General features: G+C 43.7%; 1 protein-coding gene across 6 annotated transcripts in view; it reads right to left on the bottom strand.

Moving 5' to 3' along the window:
* The window catches only part of plxna4 (plexin A4), a 597,697-nt gene that overhangs the window by 139,033 nt on the left and 435,504 nt on the right, over positions 1-23,160 (bottom strand). For all 6 annotated transcript variants that reach the window (XM_068059453.1, XM_068059450.1, XM_068059454.1 and 3 more), the window contains exon 10: positions 1,910-2,110. In XM_068059453.1, the coding sequence (XP_067915554.1) occupies positions 1,910-2,110 (201 nt within the window). The remainder of the gene's footprint in view (positions 1-1,909; positions 2,111-23,160) is intronic.

Below are 23,160 nucleotides of genomic sequence, written 5' to 3'. Positions count from 1 at the left end.
CTCCTCTCTGCTGACACAATTCAGATTTATTATCTCAAAGTGGAGCTTTCCAACCTCCCAACCTGGTCCTCTATAAGCTACAAATCCTACAGAATGCCCTTGCCCACATTCTCACCTACACTAAGACCCACCACCACCCAAGGTCCAGTGGCTTCCCATGCCTTGAAAAATCAGTTTTAAGATCCTCATACTCAGTTTCAAATCCTTCCATGGTTTTACCCATCTCAACCTCTGCAATTTCCTCCAGTGGTGTGGCCTTCTTCTGACCCTGACACCAGCCTACTTCACTCTATCATTGGTGATCACTGTTCCAGTCATCTTGCCCCCACCCTCTGAAATTCTCTGTCTTAGCATCGTAGCATGTGACCTCCCTCCCCACCTATAAAAGACACCTAAATGTCTTTCTTGCTGATTGTGCTTTATCCCCTTCCCAATTTACTCTTCTCATTCTCTCTCCTGGTCAATATCCAAGTTTAAGACAAATATTTCCACATCTGGATTCCCAATTGGCCACATGTGGCTGGTGATTAAGATATTGGACAACATTATTCTCTTCATTTGAAAAATGTTCCACTTGATCAAAAGGCTCTGTCAGTTTATCACTGATGCACTTTCTGTCAAATTCAAAGTAAAAACATAATGCCCATTGTTATCAGGTGTCAGCCAGTCCAGTTCGGAGCACTCATGCCTCGGAGTCAGAAGGCTGTGGTTTCTAGTGCATAGCGGGCACTCTAGGCTGACAGTGCAGTGAGTGCTGCATGGTTAAACATTCCATTCTAAGGATGAGACATTAAACTGAGGTCCTATTTGCCTGCTAGGTTGACAGAAAAGGTCCCATGGCACTATTCAAAGAACTGGTGCCCTGGCCTACATGGTTAAGTGTCCATTCATCTCATGGTTGTTTATGGGATGTTCCTGGTGCAGAAAAGCTGCCAAATATGGTCTACACATCAACTGTCACTGCACTTCAAGAAAGTAACAGCGTGAAGCACGTTTGAGACATTTCAATGTGGCACTATATAAATGCAAGTATTTCTATTTCTTTCTGACAAAGCTTGCTCTTCTCTCTCAGACAGTGCACCTTTAAGAGTTACCTATGGAAATATTTATTTGTAAGGAGATACAGTGCTGCGGGACAATGCTGCATCTGTGTCATGCCTGAATAGCTCTATTGTGCATTTAAATCAGGTTGTATTAGATGTACTGTATTTCATAGGCAGCTGGAACTGCTGTAATTAGCAGGCCATTCAGAAGTTTCAAAAAAGTGTGCTTTGTTACATTTGATATTTGAGCCTTTTGAATATTCTGAAGAAAACAAGTGGACTCCAAAACAATACACGGTTCTTTCCTTTTCAGAATACTTCTATCCTCAATTTTAAGTGGGGGAAAGGATTGAAAGAGAAATGTTTCTAGGTTCAATGATTTGTGCACAATCCTTTTACATTAGGTTTCATGCCACTCAAATCTCTTTCTAAAAATAATTAACAGGGAGAGCTCCCCGGGCATTGCTCATGGCGCGTAGGAGATTACATTGCTTTATAACCACAGTAGCCATTACACAATGTAACACACAACATATTCTTCTGCCAGGATATAGCATTGCTCAGCTGGGCCTGTCCCTTTAAGAAAACAAAGGTTAATTGTCAATGGCCACATCCTTAAATCAATTAAAGGTTAATTACTGATGGTGAGGAAAGTCTTTTACGTCCACCTGAGAAGGCAGACAAGGCCTCGAGTTAACATCTCATCCAAAAGATAGCATTCCTTTAGGATCACACTGGGAGCGCTGGCCTGGATTTTGTGTTGAAGTCTTTGCAGTGGGGCTCAAACCTTTTGACTCTGAGGCGAGTGTGCTGCCACTGACCCACAGCTGGCACTTACGATTGGAATTACCGCAAGTCCTACTTACTGATGTGTTCTGACACTGGACACTGGAACTGTTGAATCGCAATGCTGGAACTCGCTGCTCCACTCCGTGGATGCTCAGAATGCACTCGTAGCCTCGCTGACCTGATTGTGGCTGTGGAAGATTTTTCGATTTCAGGGTGATGGGCTTCACCACTCCAACAGGTACCAAAATCTTCTCAGCAGCGAGCAGCTGTGGACAATCCTGGAGAGAAAGGACAAGTGGAATTTCAAGGTGACACCATTAGCATGAGTTGGGCCAAGGCCCAGAGTAAAGTGCACGACCAAGTAAAAGAAAAGATGAGGTAACTCAGAAATTAGGTGTTAGCTCATTTCTAATCGCTCCCATTGATATTCTCCTATGGCAGCAGCAGTGGGGACTGGGTTTCGGGGTGAAAGAATGAAAGGAGTGGAATGGCAAGATGACAATATGGAAGTTATGAGGAAAGGGAAGTCACTGGATTAGAGAGTGTGTGGAAGAAGCTGGGCTGGGGGAAGTGAATGAAACATTAAGGAAAAGAATGCAAACAGACAGTGATTGAAGAGTCTGCACAGAGAAGACACAAAGCAGCACACATGGAGTAGTAAGAAAGAAAGGAAAGAGTAGAGGAGAAAGGAAACAGCAAAGGGGAGAATTGGCTCCTGGTTAAGCAACACCTTGATCTTAAAAATCACATCCTTGTTTTCAAATCCCTCCATGGCCTTGCCTTTCCCTATCTCTGTAATCTCCTCCAGCCCCACAACTCCCAAAGATCTCTGCACTCTGCTAATTCTGGCCTCGAGCATCCCTGAATTTAATCACTCCACTATTGGAGGCCGTGCATTCAACTCCCTAGGCCTGTAGCTCTGGAATTCCCTCCCTAAACTTCTGCGCCTTTCTACCGCTCCTTCTTCCCCCTGGACGCTCCTTAATACCACCCTCTTTGACCAAGCTTTTAGTCATCTATCCTAATATCTCTTTATGTGGCTCGATGTCAAATTTTGTTGGATAACATTCCTGTAAAGTGCCTTGGAATGTTTTATTATGTTAAAGGGGCTAGATTAACACAAATTGTTGTTTATAATGCAAACTAAAGGCCGGCTACCCGTCCCGAACCCGGCGGGACCCAACGACATGTGTCGGGTTCGGGTCGGGTCGGGCTGGGTTGCACTGCCGGGTCCAGCATTCAAGCTCAGGTAGGGCCGGGTCAGATGCACTTTATCACAGGTAAGTGGCTCCACTGTTAATTTAACTTTTTGGAATAGAAAGGTAGTTTTGTTACAGTTATTTTAAGCTTCAGTAACAATCAGTAACAAAGTGAAAAACAGTAGGTAGGTTAACTGATGGTCGGGTCAGGTCAGGCACGGGAAAAAATGGAAGGACTCGGGCCAGATGTGGTTCTGTCGGGCTCAGGTCGGGATTTTGTTAGCAGACCCGAGCAGGCCTTTAACGCAAACTGCCCATTTAGACTTGTAATGCAGTAATTATACTTTCGTGCCAGTGGTGGCACTGCAATGACAGCTTTTGCCATGATAAATTCTTATGTTCACCTCTATAAACAGCTCTCCTTCTGCAAACTTGCGTCTCTATAATTATACCCTCCCACCAGGAGTGGCATTAACACATTTATAATGGGAAGTGCGCACTATAGCACTGCTAGTGGTGGGAGGGGTACCCTTATGGATTGTGTGATGGAGGGTAGGATAGAAAGAGACAACAGGTGAAAACTGGGGAGAAAAGGACAAAGAGAAAAGATGTATGAACATATTTTAATTTATCACTTTGAGAGCAACACCTCATTATAAACAGCGATTAGCTAGTAGGACAGTTGCCATGGTGAAAAAGCCCTCAATAGTTCACTCATGACTTTGATTTCCAGTTATTAAATAAATTGGCTATTCCAGTCATTTATTATTGGGGAGCTATGAGATCTCTAGATAGTCCAGGATACATAATACTGTCACAGTGAAACTGAATTTAAGAAAGGAGGCTGCTAAATCCTTGACATTTGACATGTCCCTGAGGAATGACCCCTGGTAGGATATTGCCAGCCTACTTCCCCCATTGTAACGGGGACAGACTGCAACACATAACAAAACAAAAAAGCAGCTGTGATATACAAGAACACTTCGCAAACATAAAATATTTGAATGCATTTTGTCTCATGGCTACATCTGGCAAAGCATGTAAAAAATATCATGATAAGACATGACTTGAAGTTCATTAATTTGACTAAATTCTTCACTTTCCTAAAGATGGGGCCTGCTTTGCATATGAAAAGGCTTCGAACAGAGAGAAAAGACCATTACAGATAGGTCTGAAGAGCCTGAATGAGGAACTGACAACTATACACAACGTTGTGTTTTATCAGCTTAACATGGCTGTCATTTTAAGTAATTGAAATTTAATGAGACTTTATTCCTTCCATTGGATCCTCTCAGATCTGGTAAGAAGGATGAATAAGGAAATCTGCAAAGTCCATTTTTATCTCTATATATTTTATATATAGATCAAGGTTCTCTCAAAGGTCAGACGATTTAACACACATTGCAACTACTGAACATATCTGTAAATGCATCGGATTCTTCTCATCTGTTCTTTAATTCATTAAAATTTGTTTCATTTTTTCTCTCCTGATTGTACGAGCACTAAGGCAGCTAGGGAAATGTGGCAATAAAACACTTTACAAGAGAGCAAGATAAAGCACAAAATTCTATTATTATTCTGCAGGCACAGCCACTGTTTTCACATCCCCCGACGGAGATATTTTACACCAATGCAGTCAGTATTTCGAGGGGACTGGGTGCTGACGTTGATTAGAACACTAGCGTTTCACTCCAGGATCTGGATTTTAATCTACCCAGAGGAGGTCGCCTCTGTTGTCTGTAAGGAATTTGTGTGAAATGGTGTTGAGAAGTCTGAAGTTCAGTTTCTGATGAAACATTTATCCGTCTTTTCTCCTTACTGGTGCTGCATAGATCCAGCATTTTCCATTTTTATTTCAGACTTCCCGCATTGAATATGTCATGCGTGGCTCAGTGGTGGCACTCTCACCTCTAAATCAGAAATTTCTGGGTTCAACACTGCGCCCCTACCCTGTTCAGAGACCTCTTTTAAGATGTTCCTCAAAACCTACCTCTTCGATCCAGTGTTTGGTCACCTACTCTAATGTCTTCTTAGGCTTAGTGATTATGCTCCTGCAAAACAGCTTGTGTTTTACTGCATTAAGGATACTATATAAATGCAAGTTGCTGTTGTTGTTGTCCACATAATCTTCACTGACACCACAGTGGAGTACTGAGGCAGTGCTGCACTGCTGGAGGTGTTGTCTCTCAGATAGAACGTGAAACCGATGGCCTATCTGCCCCTCTCAAGTGTGTTCTATTCCAGATAGCCAATTGGTAAAGGATAGAACTGAAGCCAAGCTTTACACACTTTTATATTTATTTACAGAGTTACACATTGCAAACTTACATCTCCTAACCCAACAATCAAAGTTTTAGGCTGTGTCTATTTATAGGGAGCTCAAGTGAATCCCCAGTTAATGACCACCACCTGCATACAATTAAACACAATTAATATACAATTAACCAAGACATACAAGATATCACAGCATTATTTGAAGAAGCGCAGGGGAGGGCAAAAATACCAGGGACAGCTCTCCTGCTCTTCTTCGAAATAGTGCCATGGGATTGTTTACGTCCACTGGAAAGGGCAGACGGGCCCTTAGTTTAACGTCTCATCCAAAAGACAGCACCTTTGACATGGCAGTACTGAGGTATAAACTGAGGTGTCAGTGAAGATTATATACTCTTGCGCTCAAAGGCTTTAACCCACAGCCTTTCAACACAGAACAGTGTGAACGCTGAGCAAAGAGGACATTGGATCAAGCTGACATAGCGATTCAACTCCGCGAGCTCAGTCCTTCCATGTAGCTACCCGAGAATGGATCCTAGTCCTGCATTTCACCTCCAGTGATAAAGCATTTTATCAATAATCCCTGATCCGCATAAAAAACAAGCAAAACTCCAACATATTCATTCAATCCCACATATCCAGTGTTCAATCATAGACTGTTGGAATCTGTAAATGACACTAATCCCTCTGCTCCTCTCCTCTCCCCAAGTCCCCCAGCCTCAGCAGCAAACAAGGCACCATATCCCATATAGAATCTGATTACATCAGTTTATATCTTCCACTTTGCGAAAAAATATAAAATTCTATGTCAAAGCGCCTGGTCAACTCTACTCAGCTTTCTCCAAGTCCTGGATCATATCAATCCTTCAACCTTCCTTTCTCCAGTGAAAATAAATTTCATTCCATCAGTCTCTTTTCACAATTTTGTGTTTTTCTCTGACCCCCCATCAAAGCATGGAGGTCCCTTTGAAGGGCACCCACCCCAAAATATATATATTTTTTTAAAAATCGACAATTGGTCTTAGAACGTGGGCAATACTGGCAAGGTCATGTTTACTGCCCATCCTTCGTTAATCCTGAGATTGTGGCATTGACAGGCTTTCACTTTGAATCTCTGAGCCACGATGTGGGTTAGATTGGGAATTCCAAGATACTGACCCAGCAACAATGAAGGAGCAGAGACATATTCAGGTCAAGGACGGAGCACAACTTAAAGGTGCATCTGACATTCTAAATGTTGTTTCACCAATAATCCATATAAACTCAGGATATCTTCCTTCCACATGCAGTCTGATGCCCTTGAGATGAAGCCTTGTAATTATTTAGCTTTGCTGACAACAATTTCACATCGACTGGCACTCTAAGTGAATGATCAATAATCACACCCCAATGTTCTTCCTTCCCTTCCTCTACTAATGGATGCCCTTTCATCATGTACACACATCTGCTGCTCTCTGTTCCAGTCTGAATCAGCGACATTCATCTACATTAAAGAAACATCTGTTCAGGCCATGGCTGTAGGAACTCTGCTTGAAAGGCTTAAAGCGATAGTACTTTCATGGAAAAGTATTTTCGCCAAACTTTTATTTTCAAATGTAATAAAAATGGACCACAGAAGAACGCATCACGGCCATCAACAGCTGGTGGTGATGCGGGAGCCCTCTCCATCTCTGTAACCTCCTTCAGCCCTACAAATCTCTAAGACCTCTGCATTCTCCTAACTCGAGCCTCTTCTGCATCCCGATATTCATTGCTCCACCACTGGTGGTCACGCCTTCAACTGCCTTTGCCCTAAGATATGGAATTCTGTCCCTAAACCTCTCTGCCTCTCTCTCTTCCTTTAAGCCACTCCTTAAAACCTACCTGTTTGGCCAAGCTTTTGGCCAGCTGTCCTAATACCTCCCTAAATAAGCTTGGTGTCAAATTTTGTTTGATAATGCTCCAGTGAAGCACCTTACTACATTAAAGGTGCTAGATCAATGCAAGTTGTTGTTGTTGACTCTCCAACCAATGAAAACTGATAAAAATGGTTCAAATACTTTATCATCAGCGAACGTAACAGAAAGAAGATGATCCCTTCAAATTAAACTGTGCCGCGTCGGTACACTTAGTTCTGTTACCAGTACCTGGACTGGACAACCTGGATAGAGTAGTGGAGGAAACAAAAATAATGGAATCATTTCAGTAATTTTTTGAGGGTGTAACTAGTAGAATAGATAAGGGAGAACCAGCGGATGTGGTGTATTTGGACTTTCAGAAGGCTTTCGATAAGGTCCCACATAAGAGATTAGCTCGCAAAATTAAAGCACATGGGATTGGGGGTAAGGTACTGACATGGATAGAGAACTGGTTGGCAGACAGGAAACAAAGAGTATGAATAAATGGGTCTTTTTCCAAATGGCAGACAGTGACTAGTAGGATACCACAGGGGTCAGTGCTAGGACCCCAGCTATTCACAATACATATTAATGATATAGATGAGGGAATTAAATGCAATATATCCAAGTTTGCAGATGACACAAAGCTGAGTGGGAGGGTGAGTTGTGAGGAGGATGCAGAGAAGCTCCAGTGTGATTTGGACAGGTTGAGTGAGTGGACAAATACATGGCAGATGCAATATAATGTGGATAAATGTGAGGTTATCCACTTTGGAGGCAAAAGCAGAAAGGCAGATTATCTGAACGGCGATAGATTGGGAAAGGGGAGGTGCAACGAGACCTGGGGGTCCTTGTGCACCAGTCGCTGAAAGTAAACATGCAGGTGCAGCAGGCAGTTAAGAAGGCAAATGGTATGTTGGCCTTCCTAGCGAGAGGATTCGAGTACAGCAGCAAGGATGTCTTGCTGCAATTATACAAGGCCTTGGTGAGACCATATCTGGAGTATTGTGTGCAGTTTTGGTCTCCTTACCTGAGGAAGGATGTTCTTGCTATGGAGGGAGTGCAGCGAAGGTTCACCGGACTGATTCCTGGGATGGCAGGACTGACGTATGACGAGAGATTGGGTTGATTAGGCTTGTATTTGCTAGAGTTTAGAAGAATGAGAGGGGATTTCATAGAAACCTACAAAATTCTAACAGGACTGGACAGACTAGATGCAGGAAGGATGTTCCTGATGGCGGAGGAGTCCATGACCAGGGTTCAGTCTAAGGATAGGGGTAAGCCATTTAGGACTGAGATGAGGAGAAAGTTCTTCACCCAGAGAGTGGTGAACCTATGGAATTCTCTACCGCGGAAAGGAGTTGAGGCCAAATCATTAAATACATTCAAGAAAGAGTTAGATATAGTTCTTAGGGCTAATGGGATCAAGGGATACGGGGAGAAAGCGGGAACAGGTTACTGAGTTTGGACGATCAGCCATGATTGTATTGAATGGCGGAGCAGGATCGAAGGGCCGAATGGCCTACTCCTGTTCCTATTTTTCTATGTTTCTATTACCCTTACCCTTACTATCCTTACCTAACAAGAATCTAACAATTTCAGATTTGAAATTTTGTATTCACCCTCAACGTCAATAGCTTTTAGGGGCAGAGTGTTCCAGATTTTCACTACCCTTTGTATGAAGAAGTGCTTCCTGAATGGCCTACTTCTAATTGTTTAAGGTTACGCCCCCATGTTCCAAACTGTGCCCACACCTGCTCCCCACCAGAGGAAGTAGTTTCTCACCAGATTTTTATTTCCAGGTTAATAGTGGGATCCAAGTTTGTTTCATTGAAATATTTCATTTAAAACTTTTATTTTGCATCTTAGTACATATAGTTTTGATCAACCTCTTATCTCACTGGATAGACTCATCCCCTCCCCTGGCCCAATTAGTATGTTGCTGTTTCAAACACAGCGGGAACAGCTGGGGTTAGGCTGTTTTTTCTGTTTTGTTTCTAAATTGGTATCGTTTAAAATAATTAGATAATGGCACCCATCTCGTTTAACTACTCTAATAATAAGCTAAAAACCTGGCAGCCACAGCATTCCATTTACCCTTTGACCCTCAGAGGTCTCTACTTATAAAGTTGAGAATAGCAGTTTAAATGCTCAACGAGGAGAATTAACTTCCTTCGTATCTCTCAACAGTGGAATACTGCTCATTTCCCGCCCCCTTCCCTCTACTTCTGAAGTCGCTGCTCCTCGGGATTTCTCTTCATGTTGCCATCTCACCCTTGCTTTTGAAAGCTGTCTTCAAAACCCTATACGTCAAACGTGTCTAAGTCCATTATATCCCACCTCCCACCTTCTCTCTCTCCTTGGTGTTTACCTTGTTGATTCCTCCGAGTTGTTTTCTTTAACATGAAGTGCTCGACAGCAATGTAACGATCACTACCACGGCCCAGGAAAGCTCTTGATTTATTGGTTCAATAGTGCACTATATGCCTGATAGGGATCAAAAATCAACAATTCCTGCAACCCCATTCCTCCCTCACCACCATTTCTAAACTTTAATAGAATACTTCCATGCCCTTGCAAATTTACCTCAGAGATCTTCATATCTTTGCTGGACCTCTTTGAATAAGGGTACTGAAGGAGCTCAGCCTGGCCAAAAAGTTAAGCCAGCAAGAGAAGTGGGTGATTGATGGGTTAAACACTGGGCCTTCATCTTTACTTGAACTAGCCAAGACTAACGAGATGAAAGTCTGCCTTTGAGAAATGAGTTTGTGTAATCTCAAACAAGTTCCAACCGGGCACAGGCCCACAGCAACTTAAATTCACTATTAAATTGCCAAAAGGAGACCACAGGATGGCTGTCATAGAATCCTCAAATGATACATCACAGGAAGAGGCCATTCGGCCCACATGCCTCTGCCAGCTCTTTATTCAAGCTATCAAATTAATCCCAAGCCCCTGCTCTTTCCCCATAGCTCTGCGGATTTTTTTTTCCCTTCAAGTATTTATCCAAACCTCTTTTGAATGTTACTATTGAATGTGCATCCACTGCCCTTTCAGGCAGTGCAGTTCAAATCATAACAACTCAGTGCATCAAAAAATGCTTCCTCATGCCACGTCTGGTTCTTTTGCCAATCACCTTAAAGCTGTGTCCTCTGGCTACAGACTCTTCTGTCACTGGAAACAGTTTCTCCTTATTTATTCTGTCAAAACCCTTCATGATTTTGGACACTTTTATCTACCTTCTAGAAGGAGAAAAACCCCAACTTCACCAGTCGTCCACATAACTGAAGTCCATCATCCCTGGTATCATGCTAGTTGATGTTGGAAATGGAAAATGACACATTAGTTCTGGGGTGGGGAAACACCCTGTCCTGAGGTATGTAGAACTATAGCAAAGTTACAGCACAGCGCCGGCTGAAAAAAACTAGCCGCCCAATCTAAACCCACCTTCCAGCACCTGGTCGTAGCCTTGCAGGTTACTGCACTTCAGGTGCCGGTCCAGGTACCTTTTAAATGAGTTGGGGGTTTCTGCCTCCACCACTGATATGGGCAGTGAATTCCAGACACCCACCACCCTCTGGGTGAAAAGGTTTTTCCTTATGTCTCCCTCTATTCCTTCTACCAATCACCTTAAATCTGTGCCCCCTGGTAACTGACCTCTTTGCCAGGGGAAACAGGTGCTTCCTGTCTACTCTATCTAGGCCCCTCATAATTTTGTATACCTCAATTAAATCACCCCTCAGCCTCCTTTTTGAAGGAAAACAACCCTATTCTAAGGAAAACAACATTATGTGCTCTCCATCACTAAAACTGCCCACTATTCAAGGATCATTCAGAAGGGAAAAGGTAACTCCCAGCTTCTCTTCACCACTAACTCTTCTTAAACCACCCTCCCTTGACTCCACGCCCACACCTTGAAAAATAAGTGCGATGAGCTCATGAGCTTTTTTGTTACAAAGATCAAGACCATCCTTTCAGCTGCCACTGCTGCTTCCCTCCCTTCCCCTAGCCCACTTGGCTTAACTTCCTTTAAGATTCCCCCTTGCCCTTCCCCTGAATTCACATCTTTTCTCCAGTTTCTCTCCTATATCCCCTCACACCCTCTCCGATCTTATTGTGTCGATGAGACCAACCTCTTCCTCTCTGCAACCTGTTCCCACTAACCTGCTGACCATTCAATTTCTTTTTCTGGCTCTACTGTTAGCTGATATTGTGAACAGTTCTCTCCCTTCAGGTACTGTCCCCTTTTCCTTCAAATCTGCCATTATCACTCCTCCCTCAAAAAAAACAACACTTGCAAACTACCAGCCCATCTCAAATATCCCTCTCCTTAAACATGTTGTCACTTCCCAAATCCATGCCCATCTTCCTCAGAATTTCTTGTTTGAATTCCACCAATTTTCTGCCCCCCGCCTTAGTACCAAAACAGCTTTTACCAAAGTCACAAATAACATCCTAGTTGAGTAACCAAGGCAAACTACCCCATCACGTCCTCCTGAAACCCTATCTCTTTGACTAAGCTTTCTGTTATCTAGTCTAATATTTCCTTACATGGTTCAGTGTCAAATTTTGTTCCACAACATGCATGTAAAGCATCTTGAGATAGTTTATTATGTTAAAGGCACTATATAAATGCAAGTTGTTATTGTTGTTGAGTGGCAATGTTGAATCTAAGTAGTGGGAGATTCCTTCTGCATCTTGGGCACAAAAAGGGACAGCAATCAGTGTTTAGGGATAACAGTGATATGCCTTTTAAATCAATGATCCAAATAAGGTCACGGAAATCAGAGGATGCATAAAAGCAGCAGATATTGCTAACATGATGAACAATTTCCTGACTATGGGACTACATAGTGCTGGCAATCGATGCCCTAAATGGGAAGTTCTCAATTTTCCAGGACTAACAGATGAATATACAAAACAAAAGGTAGGGGCAGGCCATCAGGCCCACATCATCCAATCATCAGCCCAAGCTCCCAAACCATGAGTGAAGATTATTCATGAGGAGAGAAAATCAGACAGAAGAAAAGCCTGAGGCCAATTTCAGCAAAAAAAAAAATCCTCTAGGAAATTCCTCTCCGACTCCAAAAGACAATTAAATAAGGTCAAGGGGACCATGGTCAGCCTATGAACTTGATGGGCAATAAAACTCAATGGGTAAAACCACTTTACGTTTGGGATTCAGAAGGAAGTATGAGAGATGGATAGGAACAGAAGCTGAATAAACCTCAATGTAATTATTCATCACCAACAAACCACATCAGCATTGGACTCTGGTGGCAATATCTGCTGCACTTACCCATTCTACGACTTCAGTTACCTTATTTGGATCATTAATTTAAAAGACTTATCAATATTATCTCTGAACACTGATTGCTGTCCCTTTAGTGCCCAAGCTTACTGCAATACTCATTCCTTTTTATGGGCAGTGGGTCAGTTACATGTTGATGGATTCCGGAGGGATTTAGACTTACAGATCCTGAGAGGAGAATAAACTATGGAATAATTGAGCACTGGCTTGTTTTATTACAGTGTCGACTCAGGCGGGGTTCCAGGGAGTTGTTATGTTAGATTCAGTCATTATTGGGTCTTTACTCAAGGTATGTAGATGTCCTTCACTCATCGACAATTCTTGTATCACACAGAAAACACTCTGGCCCAAATACAACAGGGTGGTTTTTCTGGGGGACGTGGGGCCTGGAGCTAGAGTTTCAGACGGGCACGCATGCTGAGGAGGTATCCCTATTTCTTTTTAAAAGAGGACCCCCTCTGGGAAGTCAACCAGATTGACAGGTTTGTCTTCCAGTCGGGTGGGAAATACCCCGGAGCAGGCCGCAGCCAAAGGTAGGGAGCCTGCAGCCGCTCGTGGGACAGGCTCCGATTCTGCAGGGGGGAGGGGAGTCTGATGGCAGGGAAGGAGGTAACTTGGTGGGTCTGGGGGAAGCACTCCTTCTCCTTCTGGCCCCCAAGAAGTGCTGTAAAACCACTGCCTTCTCCCCAAAGCAGTCCTCATATACATTGAACTGCCCGAGATCCGGGAAACTCGGCTGAAAAGGGTTACATCTCTAAGGGAAGTTAAATGCGATGCACCCAGCCTCATTAAAATATTCAAACAGACAACCCGCCTACTGGGAGAAGGATGGCGCCTGCCCCTTGTCCCGCCTCTGTTAAACCCGGAAGTGAGCAGGATGGGGTCGAGTTTGAGATTTTTAAAACTCACCTAATCCACCTATTTTTGGGGTTTAAAATTCATCCTTCTGGTTCTCAGACTGTGGCAGAATTGAATTCTGTTGGGGGAGTGGGATGATGGGGGAAGAGAGTTAATTTCTCTCTACAATTTCCCTCCACAAGTGTTGACCCCCTCACTAATGTGCCATCCCAAGGATGTCGCTCCTCCCCTGCAACCATATCCCAGGGATCATTATTCAGATACGGACCTGGACAGTGTCCATTGGCTGTCCAGTTATGGGAGCATCACGGCTAAATGTGACGGACAGATGTCCACACAGCCAGCACGGACCATTCCTTTTCCTAACTCACTGAAGCCTCCCTCACACTGGCCCGAATGCTGTGTTTAGCTAGTTCACAACTGGGGACTGACCCTGCTTCGGATGGCAGCAGACATTCACAGGAACACAGCTGGTGAAGTGATATCTGGTCGCCAAATGCGCATGCATGCAAGACAGTCATCTGTTTTTAATCTGGGCTCAGTGGGTAGCACTCCAGCCGGTGAGTCAGAAGGTTCTGGGTTCAAGTCCCATTCCAGAGACCTGAGCACAAAATCTCATTTGCAACTGCAGTGCAGTCCTGAGAAAGGGACCATCTTTTGGAATGAGGCTGCAGTTGAAGTGACAACTGATTAGTTGGGAACTAATTCAGGATAGTACATTGTCTCCCTGGTGCCAGGGTCAAGGGTGTAACTGAGGGGCTGCGGAGCACTCTGAGAGGGGAGGGTGAACAGCCAGCAGCTATGGTCCATATTGGTACCAACAACATAGGTAGAAAGAGGGATGCAGTCCTGTAGGCAGATTTTTGGGACGTAGGAAAGAAGCTAGAAAGTAGGACCACAAAGGTAGTAATCTCCAGATTGCTCCCAGTGCCAGGTGTAAGTGAATATAGAAATAGAAGGATAGAGCAGATGAATGCGTGGCTGGAGAGATGCTGCATGGGGAGGAGGGTTTTAGATTCCTGGTACATTGGGGCCGGTTCTGGGAGAGGTGGGACCTGTAACAGGCCAGATGGGTTGTACCTCAACAGAGCCGGGACTAATGTCCTTGTAGGGCAGTTTGCTAGTGCTATTGGCAGGGTTTAAACTAGCTTGGCAGGGGGATAGGAAGCAGAATGTAATATTAAAGAGGAAAAACAAGGTGCACAAAGAATTGGGAGAGAGATAGCACTAGAGAAGGAAATAGTAAGGTATTAGGTGGTGTCAGAGTAAGAGGGAATGCAACAAGGTATAAATTAGGTTTACAGTGCACGTATGTGAACGCACAGAATAAGGTTTGGGAACTGCAGGCGCAGATAGCCACGTTGAAATATTATGTTGTGGTGATAACAGAGAACTGACTCAAAAATATGTGGACAAATTGTCGAAGGTGGCAGGGCAGGTTGAGAAAGGGGTTAAAAGGGCATAAGGGATCCTGGGCTTTATAAATAGGGACATCAAGTACAAAAGCAAGAAACATATGATGAATCTTTGTAAAACACTAGATCGACCTCAACTGGAGTATTGTGTCCAATTCTGGGCGCCACACTTTAGGAAGGATGTGAAGGCATTGGAGAGGGTGCAGAAAAGATTTATGAGAATGGTTCCAGGAATGAGAGACTTCAGTTACATGGATAGATTGGAGAAGCTGGGGCTGTTCTCCTTAGAGAAGGTTGAGAGGATTTGATAGAGATGTTCAAAATCTTGAGGGGTCTTTGCAGAGTCGATAGAGAGAAATAGTTCCCATTGACAGATGGGTCAAGAACCAGAGGACATTAACTTAAGGTGATTGACAGAAGAACCAAAGGTAACACACAGAATTTTTTTTTTTATGCAGCAAGTGGTTAGGATCTGGAATGCACCACCTGAGAGTGTGATGGAGGCAGATTCAATCAGGGCTACCAAAACATAATTGGATAATTATCTGAATCAGCAAGATTTGCAGGGCTACGAGGAAAGGGCAGGGGAGTGGGACTAACTAAGTTGCTTTTGCTGAGAGCTGGCACAGACACAACAGGCTGAATGGCCTCCTTCTGTGCTGTAACCATTCTATTTTTCTAATGTGATGCAATTATTTCCAGATCTTAAAAATCTTTTACAGTAGTTTAAAAAATAAAATAATTATGTTTGTATAAAACTTTTCAGGACCTCAGGACATTCCAAAGCACTTTACAGCCAATGAAGTACTTTTGAAGTATAGTCATTCTGTTGTAGTGTAGGTAACATGGCAGCCAACTTGCACACAACAATTTCCCATAGCCAATAATGAAATAAATGGCCAAATTATTTGATTTAAGTGTTAGTTGAGGGATAAATATTGGCCAGGACACTGGAAGAACTACCTGTTCTTTAAATGATGTCGTGGGATCTTTAACATCCACCTGAAAAGGCAGATAGGGCCTCGTTTAGCATCTAACCCAAAAGACAACACTTTCACAGTGCAGTGCTTCCTCGGTACAGTAATAGATTCGGTGCTCAACTCTCAGGTTTGGGATTTGAATCCATGAGACCTGACCTAAGGTATTGAAGATCTCATATAATAAATAATTGGGTGACACTGAAACTAGGCCCAATAAATGGAGACCATGGACCTGCAGTGGTTCCCAGCTTTACACACCAGTCGCACTTACATTCGTCTCAAAGCATACAGCTTAAAATATCAGAAGTGAGCACAGAGGAAGCTCAAGGAGGTCAGCTACATCACAGTTCTTTCTTGCTTTGATATGTGGCTGAGCCAAAAGTGACGATATTATTGAGCAGACATATTAGGACATAAGACCAACATTGTACAGCTATGATTGTACAGGGTTTTGGTGAGACCACATCTGGAGTACTGTGTGCAGTTTAGATCTCCACATTTCAGAAAGGATATACTTGCATTGGAGGCAGTGCAGCAAAGATCCACTGGATTGGTCCCTGGAATGAGGGGTTTGGCCTATGATGAGAGATTAAGTAAATTGGGCCTGTATTCTCTGGAGTTTAGAAGAATGAGAGGTGATCTCATTGAAACATATAAGATTTTAAAGGTTTAGATGGGGTAGACACTGAGATTATTTCTGCTTTTCGGGGAATCTAAAACACGGGGGCACAGTCTCAGGATAAAGGGCTGACCATTTAGGACTGAGATGAGGAGAAATTACTTCACTCGAAGGGTTGTGAATCTTTGCAGTTCTTTACCCCAGAGAATTGCGGATGCTCCATCGTTGAATACATTTAAGGCTGGGAAAGAGATTTTTGGTCTCTCAGGGAATGGAGGGATATGGCGAGCGGGCAGGAAAGTGGAGCTGAATCCTAAGATCAGCCATGATCGTGTTGAATGGTGGAGCAGGCTTGATGGGCCATATGGTCTACTCCTGTTCCTATTTCTTGTGTTCCAACAAGAGAGTGCAAGAAAGGCAAAGCTCAGAGAGAGGTCACATAGAACCTGCGAAAGAAAATTGAGGAAAAAATGCATACAATTTCAAGGCTTTTCATATCTGTCCCAGTCACTCCCCGAAGTCAAGGTTATCTGAGCATTATCAATATGAGGCAAGACAGTGAACAGCACACAAAGAGTGTTGGTTTTTGAATGTATGCACTCTGCTTCTTAATCAAAGAGCAGGTGTCGCATATTAAGCAGTTTGCCAAAAGCGACAATTTCAGCAGCTTCTGGATGGTTCTCTGGCCTTGGTCATCACAAGAATTAAAACAAAACTCTGCAAACAAGATACTTGCATTATTTCATATTCCTTGGGATGTGGGCATCACTAGTGAGGCCGGATTTATTTCACATCCTTAACTCCCCTGACAAGGTGGCATGGGGCCTCCTCTAAGTGATTCTCTGGAAGATTGTACTGGCAGCTGCCCACCATGGAGCCTGACGCCGAGACTCCCGGGCCCAATCTTCGCGGCAATGGCGAGGCTCTGTGGCAGCCCCCCTGAGTGCTGGGCGACGGGACCTGACTTTGAATAAGTGAAGTAAGAAAATGAATACATTTAAATAAAATCATCAGCGATCTTACCTGCTGCCCAGGATTTTCCAAGCAGCGGCTGGCACTCACGTGCCTTCACTTTCCCGACAAGGGAAAGCTGACGCCACTGAGGTGGGTAAGTGGGTACTTAGGATTTTCAGTGTCATGGGTGGGGTGGGGGGGGGGGGGGGGGGTGGGGATAGGGGATGGGTGGTTCTACAGGGTCGAATGTGCATTTCTAGTGTAGGGGAGGAGGGGAAGGGGTGACCTCTGCACTGGGAACAGTTGGTGGGGCGGGAAGAGGTCAAATCTTCCAGGTAAGTGTTTATGTGGGTGAAGAGGGCAACTATCAAATGCAAGTGTTTTGGGAAGGGGAGAGGGGCGATCTTTTTTTTTTGCTGTGTACTAGGGGGTGGGTACAGCTTTAAATATTAAAATTTAGCTGCAGGTCTGGCTGCCCTTTAAAAATGGCACCAGCTGACGCCGTTGCTGGTGTTGCAGAGCCTGCCCCCACTGCGTGATTGGCGGGGTGGGGGTGGCCCGACCAGAGTATTATCTTAAGCCGCCGCGCGCTAGATAACGGCGGCATGTGCAGACTGCCATTTTTTTCACAAAAGTAAAATTCAGCCCATAATGTGGGATTGAAGTCACAGATCAGATAGGGGAGGTTCCCTGAAGGACATTGGTGGACCAGTTAGGTTTGTACAACAATCTATAAGCTACCATGGTAACAAATTAGAGCACAAATTACTTACAAACTGAATGAGATCCAAGGGGAAGTCTCTGATACTTTTAAAACCTGGTTTGGCACAACACTGGAGTAATACTCCACACACAAGTGGTATTAAATGTTCTCCTGATTTCCACTATCCTTTACTCATACAAAAGGGCAGTGGAAATCTGGAACTTTCTCCCTCAAATAAGCTCAGAGACTGGGAGCCAATGGAAAATGTCAAAACAGATAGATAAGATTTTTGTTAGGCATGGGTACTCAGTGTAATGGAACCAAGGGAGGTAGGTAGAGTTATACTGAAGATCAGCCACGGCTTAAATCAATGTTGGAACTGACTCAAAGGGCTGAATGGCCTCCTCTTGTTCCCACGCGCCTACTGCAGGAACTCTCAATCCACTTCTTTTGGGAGCCATGACAAATCCAGACTCCAAATCTATTCCCCCAAGTTCGCAGTGCCGTGAGATTTAAGTTTATATATACAAACACAGAGGACCAATGAGGAAAAGGAATTGTGGAGAAAGACTGCCCCCTTATAGGATAACTATGTGAGAAAATACTCCTGCCTTATCACTCTGATTATTGGCCAGAACTCAAAATTGTAACCATAATGCTGACATCTTACTGCTCTAAACCCAAACCAGCTCAAACCAGATAATCTCAAGTGTACTGTCAGGCAAACCCCCACCTGCCAAGACTGAGGCACATGTTATTTTGCCACACGAACATTAAAACTTAAAAATTGCAAACCCAGACTGGAAGGACCAGTACCAGACAAAGTTGAAACTATGGGAACTCAGCAATTTCTCCAATACACAGAAATGGTCAGACCAGTTATGTAGTCACATGTCTAGCTGGCTGGAGCTTTTGGATTTGAACTTCCAACAAAGGATGATGAAGAGACAGTTCCATATAAGGAGCTAGTCACATGACTAACCGGCTGAGCACCCTGGGTTTTTTTTGAATTTGAAACTCCCAACAAAGGCAGACAAAGCCGTGTGCTCATGGAGTAAAGTCCTTCTCCTGGGACTAAGGACATCTCCTCTCCTGCCTACCTGCCTTCATCTCTTCCCACGGAAGTGAATCTTGTGAAAACACGTGAAACTCAAAGAGAGAAAGAAGGGTTTGCCACGTGAACAAAGTTTTAAGATGATTATTTGGCCCCAATGAATCGCATGACCATAGCTTCAATCAAGGACTACAGCGAGTTCGAGAAACAGTACAAGATATTGCCTCAAACTGTTCTACTTATCTTTTCTATTCCTATCTGCATGTTTATATCGCGTGTGCATGCTAGCGTGAGCGTGTTGTATATCCGTAAGCGCAAACTGTATTAGAGTTTAAGTTTAAGGTTTTAATAAATTTCCCCTTTCTTCTCTAAACCAAAGAAAGCCTATGTATTCTCAGTTCTTTGCCTTATAATTGGAAACTGTGAACACGGATTCACAAAAAAGGGAGCTCAAAACACAGTGTATTTAAAATTAAACCCTGTTACAATAAGACCAGGTAAAGACAGCCAAAGACCCCTAGACACATTGCTCACCTGGTTGTACACTTTGCCACAATAAGCCAGACCATTTCTAACATTTTTGGTTTGGTTACAACAGAACATAAGCTTCAATCGGGTCCTGGGATAATTGAAGGCTTTCTTGTGGAGTCAAGGTGAATCACTGATATGCATTACACTACCCCATGCTGCAAGCCTGCAGTGGAATTTTACTTGTTTCATATTTCAACCTCCTCTTGAGTATGGGCAGGCTCCCAAAACAGCAGAAAAAAGATCCTAAGCTATTGAATAGTCAGACTGCAGTAACATCTTTGAATTAACAATAACCTCATTACTGTCTCCAATTCAGACACAAAACCCATGTGTGTTAATTAGGTTTGTCAATCACTACAATTCACTGATGGAAAGCTCCTGCAAAACAGTCATTGTAGGAGCAGCTAATCCTGGACTCTATTTCCTCTCTGGCCAAAAGATCTAGCCTGAACTTAGGTGGCAACTGTCTGAAGTACTTCTTGCTTATTCTCAGCACCTTTCTATCTTAAAAACGCTAATGGCCTGGGGACATGGGCTCAAATCCCACCTTGGCAGCTGGTGGAATTTAAATTCAATTAATTAAAATCTGGAATTGAAAGCTAGTCTCAGTAATGGTGCCATGAAACTATCATCGATTGTCATAAAAACCCATCTGGTTCACTAATGTCCTTCAGGGAAGGAAATCCACTGTTCTTACCTGGTCTGGCCTACATGTGACTCCAGACTCACGGCAATGTGGTTGACTCTTAACTGCCCTCTGAAATGGCCTAGCAAGCCACTCAGTTGTCAAGGGCAATTAGGGATGGGCAACAAGTGCTGGCCTTGCCAGCGACGCCCACATCCAAAGAAAGAATTTTTAAAAATAAATCTGTTGCTGATACTTCAACAAAATTCAGCAAGGCTGTGCTCTCGGCACGACACGTCACTCAGCCAAAGCATGGGCCAGAGAATCAGGGCTATCGTGTTATAGTCTTCTCACCAACATGCAATTCATATCAGGAATGCAAACTTGCTGAATTTGTCCTCATGATAGTGGGCTATTTGAACTTGGGGGGCTTCACAGAGCAAGACTGACTGTTTCTTCAAATGTACCCAGATGCACTTTCCATTAGGAATCAGCTGTTAATAATCAGGAGTTGGGCTGATTTCCACCCTCCTCCCCACACCTTCACTTTGCCCTGGGATGATGAAGCCAAGTTAATGTCTCGACTGTCACCACCCCCCTCCCAAACTTGTGCCCTCTACTGCCTCGAAGGACAATGGCAACAGGCATGTGGGAATGCCACCACCTCCAAGTCACACACCATCCCGACTTGGAAATATGTTGGCCCTTCCTTCATCATCGCTGAGTCACAACCCTGGAACATCCCTCTGTAACAACACTGTGGGGACACCTTCACTGCACGGGCTGCAGCGGTTCAAGAAGAAAGCCCACCAACACATTCTCAAGGGTAGCTAGGGATGGGAAATAAATGTTGGTCTTTCCAATGACACCCAGACCCCAACAATGAATCAAAATAAACCCTGGCTGAGATCAGTTTGGAGCCCAGATCAGACCTGACTGACCTGTTTGGCTCAGTTCCCTACCATTAGTTTGCTCCCAAGTAAGGTAATCGGTGGCTTGCTTGTGAGTTTTTCCACTAGTATTTTATTCAGTTCGCTTCTGAATTTTGTTGGCAAAATTCTTCCAATCTTTGCAACAAATAACTAGTGAATAAACTGCTCAAAGTGCAGTTCAAAGAACCGTCCATCAATAAAGTAGTTGACAGCACATTATCTGTCCTAATGACACTGTACAAACAAAGCCCTTTCATCACACTGCCAAAATATTATTATGGATTTGCTTTTAACAAAAATGCGTGATTTCCAAATACAGCTTCTTGTCGCTTTGAAGTTGAACCCTGAAAATCTGTTTCCATCCAGTCATTGCCCTCTCACAGGAAGCCCAGGATTACTGTGAGCAAGGGTTTATTTAGGCCAGCAGTTCGAAGGCAAGGATTCCCAGACACAATGCCCAGAACAGTGATCTCACTAATTTCCCAGCTTATTCTCTTTTTCCAGCCCCATAATAAAGGACAAGAAAATTAGCATATTTAGACATTGGCCACTGGACTGAGACCAGTAGGTGGGATATTTTCCAGGAGGAGCCATAACCAGACAACACAAATTTAAGGTGACTGGCAAACAAACCAGAGGGGAGATGAGAATTTTTATTATGTGCCGAGTTGTTGTTATCTGGAATGCACTGCCTGAAAGGGTAGTGGAGGCAGATTCAATAGTAACTTTCAAAAGCGAATTGGATAAATACGTGAAGGGGAAAAATCTGCAGGACTATGGAGAGTGGGACTGGTGAGTGCTCAGTGAATGTGTCCTCACACACGTGCATGCTGGCATTCATATGGAAAGCTCCTGCCCCAGACACGTGTGGCAATGTTCCCTTTCTTCAAGCCATTAAAAATTAATTGCAGTTAGGTTCACAGGGTTTCTAGGAGATATAAGGGGAGGTTCCCACCCTCACCACAGCCTCCTTGCTAAGTTAACAGCTGGGTTGCCAACTCTGGTTGGACACGTTCCTGGAGGTTTCTTCAAATGACCTCCACCCTCCAACTGACCCACCCCCAACCTCCTGCCATTGGTTGCCCAGCATGTCAATCCTGGCAGCACACCACCATCCCAGGCCAATCAGAAAGGAAAGAGGCTCTTAATTACCGGATTGGGCGATGCTTGACTGTCAGTCAAACAGCCCTTTTAACCCATCTCCAATATTTTTACAACTGAGAAATGAAAGCATTATAAGAGCATGAAATAATCACACAATTTTATTAGAATAATTTTTAATTGCCAGAGATGTCAAGACATCCCTGACTAATATCTCATTTGATACCGTTCTGGGTTCACACTCCACGTGGTGTCAAACTGGAGCAGTGCGACAATAAGTCCACAAGGGCATTTGATTCACTTTGCTCCAGGGTCAGACTGGGCCCAGAGTCTAGATTTGCACAGCTCAACAGAAAACAGGAACTGCCTCACCGAGTACAGAAGCAGCTGCAGTTTAAACATTCCCAAGGTCAGATAAGCTTCCAAACCTCCTCCCTCATTAGGTCCTCAAGCAAAAATGTCTTTTGATGTTTTCTTGCAAGAACAAGAACATTTAAACATCCCAAATATTTTTATCTCCCTCAAAAAGAAATCGATGACCATCATTTGTATGGCGCAAAAATTACAAGTACACCAAATCATTTAAAGCTAGTGAATGAGTGCCTAAACAATCAAAAAGGCTAAAGGAATGTTGGCCTTTATCTCAAGGGGGCTGAACTATAAAAGAGGAAGCTATACTGCACCTGGAGTACTGCATTCAGTTCTGGGCACAGTACCTCAGGAAGGATATACTGGCCTTGGAAGAGGCAAAGCACAGATTCATCACAATGATACCGGAGCTTAGAGGGTTAAATTATGGGGGCAGGTTGCATAAACCTGGTTTGTATTTATTGGATAATTGAGAGGTGATCTAATCAACGTGTTTAAAATGTTACAAGGATTCAATAGGGTAGAAACT

The sequence above is a fragment of the Heterodontus francisci genome, chromosome 27 (assembly GCF_036365525.1).
Source record: "Heterodontus francisci isolate sHetFra1 chromosome 27, sHetFra1.hap1, whole genome shotgun sequence".
NCBI lineage: Eukaryota > Metazoa > Chordata > Chondrichthyes > Heterodontiformes > Heterodontidae > Heterodontus > Heterodontus francisci.
The sequence above is the reverse complement of the archived record's forward strand: the minus strand, read 5'-3'. Positions and strand labels throughout refer to the sequence as shown.